At 48.3% G+C, this 15,327-nt stretch overlaps 1 protein-coding gene across 1 annotated transcript in view; it reads right to left on the bottom strand.

Annotated features, from left to right (window-relative positions):
• The window catches only part of PCSK2 (proprotein convertase subtilisin/kexin type 2), a 257,585-nt gene that overhangs the window by 36,015 nt on the left and 206,243 nt on the right, over window positions 1–15,327 (bottom strand). The window contains exon 8 of the mRNA XM_034641611.1: window positions 9,397–9,572. Within this exon, the coding sequence (XP_034497502.1) occupies window positions 9,397–9,572 (176 nt within the window). The remainder of the gene's footprint in view (window positions 1–9,396; window positions 9,573–15,327) is intronic.

Raw genomic sequence — 15,327 nt, 5'->3', positions numbered from 1 at the left:
GTAGTAGTATTTAATACTTATTTTGGTAAATATTTTCCCCTTGCTTTTATGCAGAAAGTCCCTCTCTGTCACAATATCAGTGATTGAATTATATTCCCATACAGCTATTCAATGTGCTCATTATTTATCACGCCTATTCTTTTCTGTACTCAGTGTTGGAGGTGGTGGTGAATTCACAAATGTCCTTAAATGGGGACGATGGGTGAATGGATCGTCCTGTAAGGAGCTAGGCTTACTTTCAGAGAGCTACTGGCTACACCTATAGGAGAAGGGGGCTGGTCCCAATTTATGTTCCTTTAAAACCAGACACTGCTTCTTCCTCTCCCACTCCCCCTGAATGTGTTCCCTCTCTCGCTGGCTGTCTCTATCTCTGTCGAGTAAATAAATAAAATCTTTAAAAAAAATAAATAAATAGGGGTGCCTGGGTGGCACAGCGGTTAAGCGTCTGCCTTCGGCTCAGGGCGTGATCCCGGTGTTATGGGATCGAGCCCCACATCATGCTCTTCCTCTATGAGCCTGCTTCTTCCTCTCCCACTCCCCCTGCTTGTGTTCCTTCTCTCTCTGGCTGTCTCTATCTCTGTTGAATAAAGAAATTAAAAAATCTTTAAAAAAAAAATAAATAAATAAAATAAAAAAATAAAACCAGACACTGAGACAAGGACCAGGGAGGAGTAGTTAATTTGGGGGGAGGTGATCTCAGAAAGCATGTGTTAGGGGTGGGGAAGGGAGAAAAGCCAACCAGGTGCGAGCTGATGAGCAGCTTCTCCCTGTGGGAGCTGGGGTTCTGTCGGTCCGGAGAGCCCCTGTGAATCTGCCACCAGGACAATGCGGCTGGGCTGTTGCCCTTGGGGTTAACTCCTCACAGGGCTGAATGCCCACTGCAGAGCACACTCCAGTGGTGCCTGGCAGGTCCTCGTGCAGAGGAGCAATGCGAGGCTGGAGGCTGGCTGGTGCTGGACGCCACGGTTGGAGCCGTGCCAACGCAGCCACGTCACCAGGGTCCCAGGGTCTGCCTCGTGTCCCCATCAGGTTCCACAAGAGTTCAAGAGTGTGCTGGGGGTGTCATGATCTCCGGAAAAGCCTAACAGGATGGTACATTGCCCTTGGCTTCTGATTAAATCCTTAGCTCAAGGCCATATTTAATGGCGCCTACTGTAGTTGCCTCTAATTATTACCTCTATTACCTCTAATTACTATATCTACACTTTGGAGGGGAGATCCTTAGGCAATCCTGTCTCATTTCTAGCGGGATCCAAACACACCGTCATTAGCCTTTCTGATGTCACAGGAGTTGGTGAAGGGTTTACATTCACGTCAATCCCTCAAGCTGGTTGGGGTTTTCACTAGGTTGAGGTGAGTCACCACCACCAATGAGGCGACAGAGAGTGACCGCGTGTCGCAGTTTGCACGGGACTGGGGAGTTCCTTGGAAGTGGGATTTTCAGTGGTAAAAATGGGAAACCAAGATGGTTGGCCATCCCACCTCTGCTGGCCAGCACCTAAGAGGGATCACCCAAAAGCCACCAACTGGCCTTTTCTTCCATTTCTCTTTATCACAAATGAAAGGAGGGACTGTAACTGCAGCCATCATTTCAGGGACTGGGTCACAGACTCCACACTTTGGCAGCTCCTGCCCAGTTGTGAACCTTTGCTTGGTTTCAGAGCATAAATCAGGGCTCATGGAGTGTTCCTGAGAGTTCCTTGGCAGGAGGCATCCATTGCCTGCCAGAGGCCCCGGTGCTCGCTGCCACTGTGTCAGACCCACTGCTCTGATTAAATTCCAGCAGGCTGCACTAGGGCTTTGCTTCGCCAATGCCCAATTCATCACTGTCTCCCTGGGCAGCCCTCCACCCCCCTTGCCTGCATGGTACCTTCTGAGCCACTGTTTTGCAAGTGATCCCTCTTTTGTACATTCCAGCCCGAAGATCTGGGATCTGTGCATCTGCCCTGCTCAATCCCCCAGGGACACCTGATAAACAATCAATGCTCTGTCTCACCTGTGCCTCAGAGGACTTTCTGTAGTCTTGTCTTTAAATATTCCTGAGATGCTTCCTCCGGTAGCAACCCTGAACCATAATTAATCAGAGGTTGGCGTATAGCCATCAGAGCCAGCCACAGACCTACCACGGTTGCCCTGGGTAGCTGCACTTCCTCAAGGTGTGGAAAGAAATTCATGAATCAACTGTCACTTTCAAGGCCCTCTAGCATTGTCTGAATGCCCCTTCTGGTTCTCAGGGCAACATGGGACCCCGTGGTCCCGCAACACATGGGCTCTGTTACCCCACCAGTCTCTGCAAGGCCTGCATCTTTCTGACCAGCACACATATCACCCTACTGGTCCTTTATCACCCAGACATCGAGGACTCTAAGCCCAAGATTAGGCTTTGTCAAACTGCACTCTGGAGATTGTAGCAGGTGGCAGTGGGTCTAAGCCCACATCCCTTAGACCTTCCGTGCACTGGGCATTTCCAAATGCCAGCATAGGCCTCTCTTCGTAGAAGGGCTTTCTCCCAGGAGCCAGCTCTGCACACCTGCCCCTGGCCCAGAAGTGCTGCGGCATTTATGTCGACCATGACTTTTACCCCAGCTCCCTCGCCATTGGCAGGGAGGACTCCAGTGCGTGCTCTGCATGGCCTTCCAGTTTCCCAGTGGGATTAAGCTCCAGTTGTTCACAGTTCATAGCTGGCTCGATAACACACCCTTCATTGGCCCCTTTCTTCCCCTTTGCTACTGCTGCTCCCTTTAGCTCCCAAAGCAAAACATGAACTCAGTCCCTGTCTTGGGGTCTGCTTTTATGGGATCCCAAACTAAGAAAGAAATCAGGTATTGGATATCTCATAATTCAGGGGTCTAGGTCACCTACTCCCTATATAACCTGGGAAAAATGCTTTTATTGTATGGGCAACATGTGAAGTATAAAGAGGAAAAAACAAAGGGGAAAAAGTTTCCTTCCCTTTTCTCTTCTCTGCTCCTTGCTGCCTCCCTTAAGTACTCACTGAACAGATATAGGAAATGCAAACTCAGATCTGTAAGGAGCCAGCTAGGTGATGTTTATGTGTGAAACAGAGACCATACAATTGGTAGTGGTGGGGTCTGTGGCAACCAGCACATCCCCAAAAAAGTCCCTCACCCTCCTTTTCCTCTTCCTCTTCCTTTATCATTGCTATGTCGGTCAAACAAAACCTACCCACAGGATGCTAAAATTCAAAGACAAGCATAAGACCTACCTTTGTGTACTAGGTACTTATCTGACTCTTGTTTCGGTGCAGACTACCTTTCCGAGGTGGACTTCCCTTTAGAGTAGACCAGATAACTGAGGGGAAATCTTTGCTCATGTATAATACACGAGATTCTATAATTCTGTCCTAAAAAATGTCACCTTGAAACAAGGAAAGAACCATTCCCACAGCTTGGGGTGAAGTCGAATGAGAAATCATGTATTTTTCATCATACTCACTTCACTTTCTAAAATATTTACACGCTGTCATCTGAAGATAAGTCATAACAATTTTTCTCTTTAAGTTTTGGCGTAGTTGGCATGCTTTCCAGAACAATCACACTTGAAAGAGCCTTTCTAATTGCAGAAGGGGAGGCTACAGACGGAGGAGAGAGAAATACTCAGACTTGAGATGTGGGGAACAGTTCAGAAGTCCGTGGAAAATGACAGGAGCCACTCGGGAATGTGCTGCATTGAATGCCATGTGTGTTGTAAATTCAGACTGAGGACAGACGTCACCTACATGTCTCTCTTTTGGCCTCGGGTGTCAAAAAACGCTTCTCAGTGGAAATCCCTGTCTGCTGGGGAAGGAGGACATCTGCCAAGTGTTCCCCAGGGTATTGTCACCCAGTCCTGGGTCCTTGGACGTGCAATGCAATAAACAAACAAGCTGTTCATGTGTCAAAAGTTTCATCCCCAAAACTCCACAGGGTTGAGGCACTGAAATGGGGCAGTGGCACCGCCTCCTACCCCCACCTGCCGATCCTGTTGGTAAGCCCACAATGTAAATTGCACTGTGCCTTTCAAATGTCAGGGGCCCTTGTGTGGCCATCTCAGATGGGCTGAATGCTGATGGCATCATGGGAATTGTTGCAAGCCTCCCCATTTGAGGGACGATGCTAGAGACTCAAGGAAGGTGCCAGATTGAGAATAAGTTGTAAGTGGATCGATGCTCAGCTATCTTAGCTATCCGAGCGGGAGCCAAGTGACATAAAGGGTAACTGAAAAAGTGACCATGTTATTTCTGCACTGCTCAAGTCTAGCCAAATCTCCATTCTAAGACTAGAATTTTCTAGGGCTGCTGTAACAAAGTACGGGTGGTGTAGGCCACAGAAAGATTGTCTAGCTGTTCCAGAAGGTTGAAGTCAAGGTGTCGGCAGGGTTGGTTCCTTCTGAAGGCTGGGAAGGAGAATCTGTTCCATGCTTCTCACCTTGCTGGGGGGTTTCCTTGGCTTGTACGGGTATCACCCTTATCTCTGCCCTCATGTTTTCTGGGCGTTCTTCCTGTGTGTCTGTGTCCAAATTACCTTTTTTAATACAGACACCAGTCACATCAGATGAGGGGCCCGCCCTGCTCCAGAATGACCTCATCTTAATTAATTTCACCTGCAATCGCCCTATTTCCAAATAAGGTCACATTCTGAAATGGGGGGGGTAGAATTTCAACATATGAATTTTGGTGGGGGGGCACAACAGAGGAGAAGCGTGTGGTGTTCTATTTCTACTGAGACTTCTGAAAGAATTCAACAGTTCAGAGGAAACTTCTTCAGAGCTCTACAAAGCCTGTGCGAGGGTGACCACTGCCGCTTGATGTTACCAGAACGGAAAAGAAAGGGGCTCTGTTAGCAACCTTCAGACTGACCTCTGACCCTTCAAGTTCTAAACCTGTCTAACGGAACCACATTTGCTAGTTTTGGAACCTACCAGAGAGAGAAGTGTCTCCTCTAATTTGGGGCCAAGACTCATCCTCAAGCAGGGGGTGGTGGGGGCGATGGCAGCTGAAGTACAGCCTGACAGGTTGTGACAAATGAGGCTGCTGACGGGGTCCCCCCATCAGTGTGCACGCAGAAGTGGCACATGAACACAAGCCCCAAAGAAGAGGAACAATGGATTCAGAGAGGGACACACAAAGCCGGTGAGAGACAGGCACGAGAGCGGCCAAGCCCTGTGACCATGGGAGCGCCCTGGGGATCTCCACACACTCTGTGGCCGGTGTCCTGCAGCCATGTTGGATCCAGAATGTTTGCCTGGTCCCAGCCTGTATGAGGTCCTGCCCGAATCCATCCCACTGCCCTCGTCCCTCCTCGTGCATCCTTACAAGAAACCCCTTAGGTTGAGTCACCTGGCCTCTGCTCCCGCAACTCAGAGACGAACCAGAGCGTCCAGCTTGGTCATCAGTCCCTTCACCGTACCACCCGGATGGGGATGCGCAGTGCCATTACTTCCAGAAAACAAGTCACCTCTACTGCCCTTTCCTAATCACTGGGGGATTTTTAAAACCACATTATCTTGTGGTCTTAGTATCTTAGGGTTACGAGATATGTATTCTAGAAACTATTTAGAGCGGCACCTCTCAAACTCAAGTGCAACCTTGTTAAAATGCAGACTCTGACACCTCAGGTGGGCGGATGGGGCTGAGGCTCTGCATTTCTCACAGACTTGCGGGTGGGCCAGTGGCCACACCGTGAGACCCACTGATGTGGACTATTTTACCGAAGAAGAAAGTGAGGCTCAGAGAACGAAGTGATTAGTCCAAGTCCTGCGGCCAACACGGGATGGGATTGAGGTGAGAACCCGGGTCTCCCAACGGTCAAGCTCAGCTCCCTAATTTGTTCATGCAGATCCTTAAAAAAATTCCCTGCAACAGAAGCAGACCTCCTTTCATGCAATGCTGGTTGTCTGGTGAGAATGGAGATGGGGACAGGCCAGCAGGAGAGCTCATGGATGATTCCCTCTCCCGGGCCCCAGGTGCTTCCGTACGTGAAGAGCCGGCAACAGCCTTGACTGGAAGAGAAATTGTGTTTGAAAAGACTCAAAGGCCCGGATCGGCCTGGCCGTGTTCTAAGAAAACTTTATTTGCAAAGACAGCTAGTGCGTTGGGTCTGGCCTGTGGGCCAACATCGGCGGACCCCCGCACTCTAAGGGGTGGCACTTTGTTTGACTTACTGTTTACTGTCGTTTAGGGCCCAGACTCTGTCCATTTTTGTCCAGTGAGATGGTTTAGTCCATTAAGACTAGGAATTGTGGAAGTAAGAAACAACTTGAGGATCCCAAAGTTACACTTTTTACACGTAAATTTAATTGAATTAAACAGAAATCATTTAATCAATTCTTTATAAATTGTAAACTTCCTAGTATTCATAGATTTGGATTCAATAGGAATACACAAAAGGACATGAGAACAAAAGCTAAGGAATGATTTTAGAGGCCATGGTTGGTGAAGAGAGGGGAGAAAATGGGATAGCAGAAAACTTAGCCTAAGAAAAATCTATATTGTTAGGCACAGACTTAGTTCTGAGCTTCCTAGCAGCCAAGGGAAAGAGTGAACCTCAATGCGCTAATGTCTTAAGAATGCATTCCCTAGAAGCTGAGTCCGAGGTAGGGACTTGGGCCCGCCAGGTGTACTGGGACGGAGCACTCAGGGGAAATCTGTCAAAGGAGGAGTGAAACACGATAGGCAAGGAAGGACCCCCAAATGACAAGTTCTCAAGGAAAAGTCAAGCCTTGGCCTGATTCACTGGGGGCTCTGGAGCATAAATTACACCTCAGAGCGATCCCTGCGGGAGCAAGCAGGCTGGCCTCTTCTACCCTGAGTGTCTTTGGCTGTGGGCTGCCCCCTGGGTGTGTGTGTGGGCATAACCATCTGGATGGAAGTCTCCCATGAGCCAGGGCAACTCTCCAGGGAAGGGCAGCTGTGAGTCCTCAGCAGCTGGGGGTGCCCCTGCAAGCCTCTAATTTGTTAGAGGAGATGCAGGTGAGCACCCCTCACGTTCACTACAGTTACAGATTTCTACGTGACTTTTAATCTTTCAACCATCAAATTTCATTCACGTATTAATTCCCAACTATTGATTGAACAGCTGATCCACCATGTTTTCAAGGGCTAGGCCAGTTTCCGAGGATAGCTGGTGTGGAAAACATGTATTGTCTGACCTCAGGAAATGTATAGAAAAAGGTGCTTTCACTATTATCAAAAAGATAAGTGTTGGCAAGGACGTGGAGAAAAGCCAACCCCTGTGCACTGTCATTAGGGAAAACAATACGGAGGCCCCTCAAAAAATTTCAAACGAAACTACCATAGGACTCAGCAGTCCTACTTATGGGATAATCTGAAGGAAATGAAATTGCTATCTTTAGATATCTGCACCCCCATGTTCACCGCAGCATTATTCACACTAGCCAAGACATGGAAACAACCGAAGCGTCCGTCAATGATGAATGCATAAAGAAAAAAACACACACATGCACTAGAATATTACTCAGCCATAAAAAGAAGGAAATCCTGCCATGTGTGACAACATGGATGGACCTAGAAAGTATTACGTTAAGGGAAATAAACCAGACAGAGAAAGACAAAATACTTAATGGCATCACTTATATGCAGACTCAAAAAAGTCAAACTCATAGAAATAGAGAGTTACCAGGGGCTGGGGGCTGAGGGGTGTAGAGGACTGGGGAGACTGTATGTAGGTCAAAGGGTATAAGCTTCCAGTTATCAGATGAGTAAATTGTGGGATTTGACGGTGACAGTAGTTAAAAATAAAACAAAACACAATGTTGACGTGTTGTAACACTTTAAAACAACAACAACAAAATAGCCTTCAGTCGTCCACTCTAATTTTCTTCAATATTTTTACCTTTCCAAGCTACTGTTGAATTTGGGGTGTTTCGTACATACACCTATTTTAATGATATAAATGTACAAGTAATACGTTCATGTATATTTCACACAGACTGTAAGTAACTTAAACATAAACAGAACAGATGCACTTTGCAGTTCATTTACGACAGTGCTAGTTTATATATCCAAACATGGCTATAACCACTTCATCCGTTTGAAATTGGTCAAAATCCAAGAAGGAAACTTTCTAAAAATTCCTAAAATGCACTTCCTAAAGTCCATCTACTAAACCTGACATACTTGCTTTTCCCTCACTTAGGACCTGGTGACTCAGCCCACACACCGTTGCTGTAATCCTGGGAGATGTGGTTCCCATGTCCATGGCTGTTGAGACAAGCAAACTCAAAGCATGGAAAGGGCATCACTGTCCCCTGATGGCAAGCCCCATCTTGAAGACAAGACAAAATAAGACAAAATGACTAAGTACTCTGAGTGGTTGGTGTTGTGGCACCAATGGCGAGTAATTCGGCACATCCTCAGAACACTGAAAGACACAGAAGTTTAGCGATTCAAGTCTGGAGGCTTCCATCTGAGGCCCAGGACTCTTGGAGCTGAGATCAGGCATCCCCACTGCGCCCTGAGTTCTTGACCCACAGAATCCACAAGCCGAGTAAAACACTGTGCTTTACGTCACAAAATTTTGGGCAGATTGATTAAGCGTCCATAACGACCTAGATAAACACCAACCCTTCCTGGGGCACTTCCCAGTGCCAAACACTGGAGTGTTTATCTTACTGACACCTTACAACCATCCCAGGAGAAACGAAGGATTATCACCATTTTAGGGGCAAAAAGCAGCCGCGCAGGGAAGTCAAGTCACCTGCGGATACACCCAGACATTGAGTGCCCTAAATGAGACCTGACCCGAGAAGATTCTGATTCCGGGCCCTGGCTCATGTTTTGTCAGTAGTAGTGACCCCCCTGCCCTTGAGATGGGAGGCAGGGTACCTCTTTCCTCTCACATGGGCGACTGACTGGCTACCCTCCCTTTGGAGGCTCTGCCTTGGTCTCTTTTCCTTGGCTCTCTCTCCATTCCCAGGCTGATCTCAGAGATGGGCAGCCTCAAAAACTGGTGGCCCATACGTGGGGGAGCCACCCCTTCCACACTCAGATCCCACTGCCTGGGGGCTGCTTCCAGCTGACCTGTGGCACAGTGGGGGGGAGGGGTGCCAGCACAGGCCCTCAGGGTGACCCTCCTTCCTCCCCACTCCTTCATGCAGATCGGCCAGCATCACTGTCTGAAGGCACCCCCTGCCACGTCTTGCCCCCTCCTATTTGCCCTTTAAAGGAGCTCCCTGCAATAAATCGCCCCGCTAACCCTGTTCCGGGGTCCATTTCTCGGAAGCCCCGAGCTAACGCACAGGGTGACAGCCCCACTTCTGCCTCTTTCCCTGCCCCTTGTTTCCTTCTCATCACCTCCTCGGGATGCCTCCCACCCCCAGCGCCCCCCGCCCCACTCCTCCAGGACCTGGGCCCGTTGGCCACAGCAAAGCCCCTACCTTGTTGACGCCGTCGGCCATGGCCTGAAGCGTGAGCTCACGGGGCCCGTCCACCGTCTTCCCGTTGTCTGTCGGGCCCCAGCTGGCGCTGTAGATGTCGATCAGCTGAGGCATGTGGCTGATGGAAGAGGCCTCGATGATGTCCGTCATGAACGGCTGGTCCAGCATCCGGATACCTGTGGCCCCGTGCGGGCAGGGAAACACCGCGTTTTGGTCGCCCCGAGTACTGGGGCGGGGGTGGGGGGTAGCGTTGATGATGGTTTGGGAATCTGGACTCCAACCTCAGGCTGGGTGGGCTCCACCTTCAGAGGATGAAGAAAGACGCGCAGACCGTCCCTCTCGATCCTTGTTGGACTCCACCCATGCCTTTCCTTATGTAACTATTTGAAGAAATTGCTTCCCTGCAAACTTGACTAGAATTTCTAATGGGGAGGGACCGCCTTTGTTGAAGAGAGTCCTTGATAAGTCGGCTTCTAAGGAGAAGATCAGCCTTAAGTGATTGGGTATTGACAGGTGTGGGGGGCAGTTTCGGAGGAGATTAGGGGGCAGAGAGAGGCTGGGACAGTGCAAAGATGGGGGGAATCAGGAAAAGAGGACTCCAAGTTGCACAGTAGCTGAGAAGGGGCTTTGGGGAGGACAGAAATGTGGAATGGGCCCTTCTGAAATATATTAGTAATGGGGTGCATGACCCAGCCCCCTGCCCCTTCTCCCCTATGTCACCTATGTAAAGTTTGTGCTCTTCCAACAGCTTGTAGGAGTGACTTCTTGCCGGGACGTTAAAAAGGAGCAGAGTCCTGCGGTCTCCCATTGTGTGTGGGTAAACCTGAGCTGCACACGGGTTGCAGAAGGGGGCGCACTGGCGGGCACCCATAGTTCACATCATCCTCTGTCCCTAACAAGTCTCTCCAGGGTTAGCGCAGCAGCAGCCAATGGGATGGGCACTTGGTCCCTCTATTACTACCCTCCAGACATCGCTGTTGGGGGCCCTATTTTTCTCTGCTAGACATACTATTTCTCTTTCATGGTAAGGACCCTAGAATGTTAGAGCAGCTGACCTAAGTCTTTCTTTCCAAGGAGTTATGAAGTGAAGGGACTGGGCTCTACACGGTCAAAACCTGGATCCTGACACCTCCTGACTGTATTTACCAAGGCCAAAGGACACTAGGACACACGCATCACTCTCTAACATGGCATGCAAGTCCATTTAAATAAGGACAAGCCAGGTTCTTGCAGGGCTTGTGAAATTGACATGAAACTTCTTCACCCCAAGGGTCTCTCCTTCCTCCTAAGTGACTCATAGCCCACCCCTTGTACTTGCATACACCTTCTCTACTAACCTATGTGTTCAGTAGGCATTTCCCCAGCCGTTTTTCTGGATTCAGTTCCCCTGCATCCCGCACCCCCACCCCTTCCAGCACCACACTTCCGGCCTTCTAGTATAATTGCTTACTTGTGAGTTTCATTTGTGGAAGGCCATCACAACCTAAAGTAAGCATTGCTAAGAGAGGCATCCAAGATAGGGTGGGGAGGACACAGAGGAAGCGAGGCTGCTGCACATCTCCTGTTTCAGTTGCCATGGACTTTCGACTTGTCAATTTTAACTTGTTGATTGCACCTTAATCACCTCCTGGAAAACATCCTTTTACTTGGGACTGAAACGGAGATAATGTAGCATTTGTTAGCTGAAAAGCCAACCTTAGCTATTTCTTTTAACTCTGTCAGTACCAATGATAATTCTTTCAAAACAAGTTATGGGACTTGTGGGTTTTACCTGTACAAGGCCACATTCCCTGCTTGCAGTTTGGAGCACACTTTGAATGTCAGTTGATTCTCTCTCCCCGATCACAATCCCTAAGACGCAAATACATGCTTATGGCTGCTTTATAGCTCTTCTTGGTCAATGCATTCATCACTAGACAGCGAAATCTCTGAGTACAGAGCATGTTCTCTTTTGTTCTTTTCTTGTGTCTTAGGTTATCAGCATTATTTTAAGATTGATAAATATTTGGTGAATAGATGTATGGTATCATTATTTTAGCTGTTTTTTTTTTCCCTAACAGAAATGACAGGTCCAGAAGAACAAATAATAACATGTCGAGATTTTCCATTTATGGGTTTTCTCTACCCATAAATCAGGTCCTTTTCTTGCCAACAAATGTCCAATAATCAGTTAGCATCCTTTCCCTTGGGGAGAAGTTCATGCAGAATGAGCGTAATCTTTGGTTTGAACTTTCTGGAAGCTAAGTTTTGTGTTTTTTAAAAAGATTTTCTTTATTTATTTGACACACACAGAGAGAGAACAGGGGGAGAGGGAGAAGCAGGCTCCCCTCGGAGCAGAGACTCCGATGTGGGACTTGATCCCGCTTAGCTTAACCGAATGAGCCACCCCGGCGTCCCTGGAAGCTAAGTTTTATGGTTCATTTTATAAGAGATAGGAAGTCTAAAACTTCACATTTTGCTTTTGGCCTCCCTGTATTTTATTTATTTTAAAAAATGTATTCAGCAATAGTGATCAACAGGTCACAGAATAAACAACTAGTGCGGCTTCTTTGGTCCAGAAGTCGTGCCCACTTTGTGGGTAGAGAAACGTCGCAGAGAGGCTGGTATTCACTTGCCTGCAAGGAGAAAACTCAAATGGTCTTGAACTTGTCTGGGGTGCAGATGGCCAGAACTGAACAGTCTGCTTCAACTAGAAGGTGAGAGAAGTTCAACCCTGCCAAAGCGGACCTGAACTGTCCCACGTGCCAACCAATGGCAGCCCTGCATTTCCTCATCCAGCCAGTGTGATGCATTCAGCCCTGTCCTTTACCCCCTCTCTTCCGCAGCCTTTGTCTCTCTGCCTCTTTTCCTCTTCCTGCCCTCCCTGGCTCCCTTTGTGCTGCATAGAACATCAGAGCTGGTGTGCATTAATCTTCTGACTGAGCGTCCAGGGAGGCAGGGGCAGCCACAGACTGGGAGCAGGGCTCTCATTCATATTCTGGGGCCAGGCGCCCGACATTCCTTTAATCTTGTTAAGCTCGGGAGGAATGAGGCATGCATTAATTGAATGAGATACAGTATTCATTTTCGCAAGCGACTGCACCATTTGTAGCCAAGACAGAGGCTCAGGGTGACCCAAGGGTTTTCTCTCTCCTCTGTCCCTGGATGCTGTAGGGGCTACAGAGGGGCACAGAGAGAGAGAGACAAAGACAGACAGATAAGAAAGAGAGAACCAGAGAGGAAAGGTGAGAGGCGAAGGGAGAGAGGGAAGCCCAGGGGGCTAGGACTCGGTGTGTTCAGTTGTAAAATTCTCTCCTGGCTGGTGTGATTCAGTGGCATAAAGAAACACACAGTGTGCACATCAAACATACCTATCCCCCCACCATGCAGGTCTGATCACTGCACTACCGGCCAGTGGGGACTCTGAGACTTCCTTCTCGAAGAGCTGCAAGGCCCAGGGATTTGAGCTACATCCTTTCCACCTCTGCTCTTGTTACAGAGGGGAACTTGTACTGCACACCAGCAAACGCTGCACCTGTCCGCGAACCTCGGTGTTGCTAATCTCCACCTTTTACGCTCACGAATATGAATTTGCAGGCCGAAAAGTGGATTCATGCTGACCTAAGGATCTGAAGGGTCCGAAAACATGCTCATCATTGGGCTAACACACGATTTTTATTGGTTTATTTTAAAACTCGAAAAAAGATGTGGGAACTCACCGGAATGTTTTTGAGTTCTATCGGCCAAATATGTGGAGCCAATTCATTGCTGGCAGCAAAATTTGGGGGTATTTTGAGAATGGTCAACAGTATGGTTCTCAAACTCTTTTTCAGAATCGTTAAACAAAGGAGATCCCATCCCAAAGCTCAATGCATGAATCTAGATGTTCTGACTTCACAAGGCAGGCAGGTAAGGGCCGTGCCACCCGGCCTGGGCCCACCCCGGGGTTGCTCTGAGGAACTCTGCGGAAGCCCAGGTGTGGTGCTATAGAACTCACCTCCCATCGCTACCTGTGCACTCTATCCTGGTTATTCTCTACCACCTTGCTTTGGTTTGGTCATTGCAGCGATCAGTATCTGATATTATCGTGCTGACTCGTTCATTGTCAATGTCTTCTCTTAGACTCTAAGCTGTGTGAGGGCAGGGGTCCTGTTGGCTGGCTCACAGCTGTATCCCACCACCCACAGCAGAACCGGGTACGTGGTAGGCACCCAGCAGTAAATGCTGAGTGCTGGAAGGGATTGGCAGCAAGAGACAGGATCTCCTAAGCCTTGGTGCAGTTTTGAGCTTGAATAATCTCAGAACTATAAGTCTGACAAACTTTCAAGAAACATCATTTGTTGTTTATATTTGTTGTGCATTTTGGGAGGGGTTGCAAATTTTGAATAGTACATTTTAAATTTTAGTCTCAATCCCTTTGATTGAAGAAGTCAAACACTGATTTAAGAATCAACAGGAAGAGGGGCACCTGGGTGGCTCAGTCAGTTAAGCATCTGCCTTTGGCTCAGGTCACGATCCCAGAGGAGGGTTGCGTAAAGAGTTTTGTATTGTGTTTGACACATTGGAAGAGTAACTGTGTTGTTGTTGTTGTTGTTGTTGTTGTTGTTGTTGTTAATACTATTTTCTTGCTATCCTTATGCAAGTATCAGTGGGTGTTTGGACTAAAGGATCTTTGGGACCCAAGATTTTGAGATTCTGATGAATAAGTGGAAAAGATGAGCTCCTGGAAATTTACACGCTCTATTTGTAACACCTGAATGATACAAAGTCGATGGATGGTCGTGGTGCTCGATAGCCTGGAACCACCTAGGGTGTGGGTGCCCAGGGGTCCCTTGTCTCTTTTCACTCTTGGGCCCCGGGGCAGCTCCTACTGGTGGTGGCCTTGGAAGGGAGGAAAGCGGGCAGAGGGTGTGAAAAGGCCCAGGTCTCCTTGGAACTATTCTGACTGGGACCAAGCAGCAAAGCTGAGATGGTGCTGGTGGAAGAGGAGATACTTTTGTTTCCTGGTAGAAATTCTATCAGCTTTGAGTCCTTAGATCCTTAGGCCCTTCATCTCACGCTCCATTCATCCACCCATTCTCTCATCTAATGATTAATCTCTACTGCTTGTCACCGACCCTTCCTTGTCTTTATTCCCTCCTTGCTTTCTGGCACTCAGCAAATAGGCTTTGAGCATCTGCTGTGCCCCAGATCTTGTTCTAGGTGCTGAGGTGAGAGAAAACAGACATGGCCCCTGTCCTCATGGAGACTGTGGTCTGCCTGGGGAGAAAGATATGGATCAAATGACCATGCACAAGAATATGTCCAATAACTGACTGTAGTTAGTGCTGGGAGGAAAAAGCTCCGCATGCTTTATCACGTGCCGATGAGGAAGCTGGTCTGGGAGGTGATGTTGGAGGAAGCAGTGGGAAACTGGGGAAGTGTAGGACGACGACGAGTGGCCAGGTAAAGCCTATGGGGGACGTATTCTGGATAGAGGGAAGAGCAGATACAAAGGCCCAGCAGTGGAAGGAGTGTGGCCACACTTCCTGATTTACACCTGCTAGGCGGTTTTATCTAAATTATATTTGCCTGGCGACAAACCGTGTATGTATGGGAACATAATATACAATGAAGGCGGCACCACAAATCAAAGGGACAAGGATGGATTATCGAATAGGTGGTACCAGGGACCAACAGGTACTGATTCATGTTTGGAGACAAAACTGGATCCCCAGCCACCATGACACACAAAGGTGAAATCCAGGTAGACTAACCTCATGTGAAAGTTTGGGGGAAGATATTTGCATTGCCTGTAACTGAGCACGATCTAAGGTCTAGGACATACCAAGAAGGTATGCAAATCAGCAAGAAAGAGACAGGACCCTAGTGGAAAAATGAGCAAAGTTTGTGAATAAAAGAGAAACCCAACAGGCTAGCAGGCAGATGAAGAGAGCTGTGTGATTTTTTTCC

The sequence above is a fragment of the Ailuropoda melanoleuca genome, chromosome 13 (genome assembly GCF_002007445.2).
Source record: "Ailuropoda melanoleuca isolate Jingjing chromosome 13, ASM200744v2, whole genome shotgun sequence".
Lineage (NCBI taxonomy): Eukaryota > Metazoa > Chordata > Mammalia > Carnivora > Ursidae > Ailuropoda > Ailuropoda melanoleuca.
The sequence above is the reverse complement of the archived record's forward strand: the minus strand, read 5'-3'. Positions and strand labels throughout refer to the sequence as shown.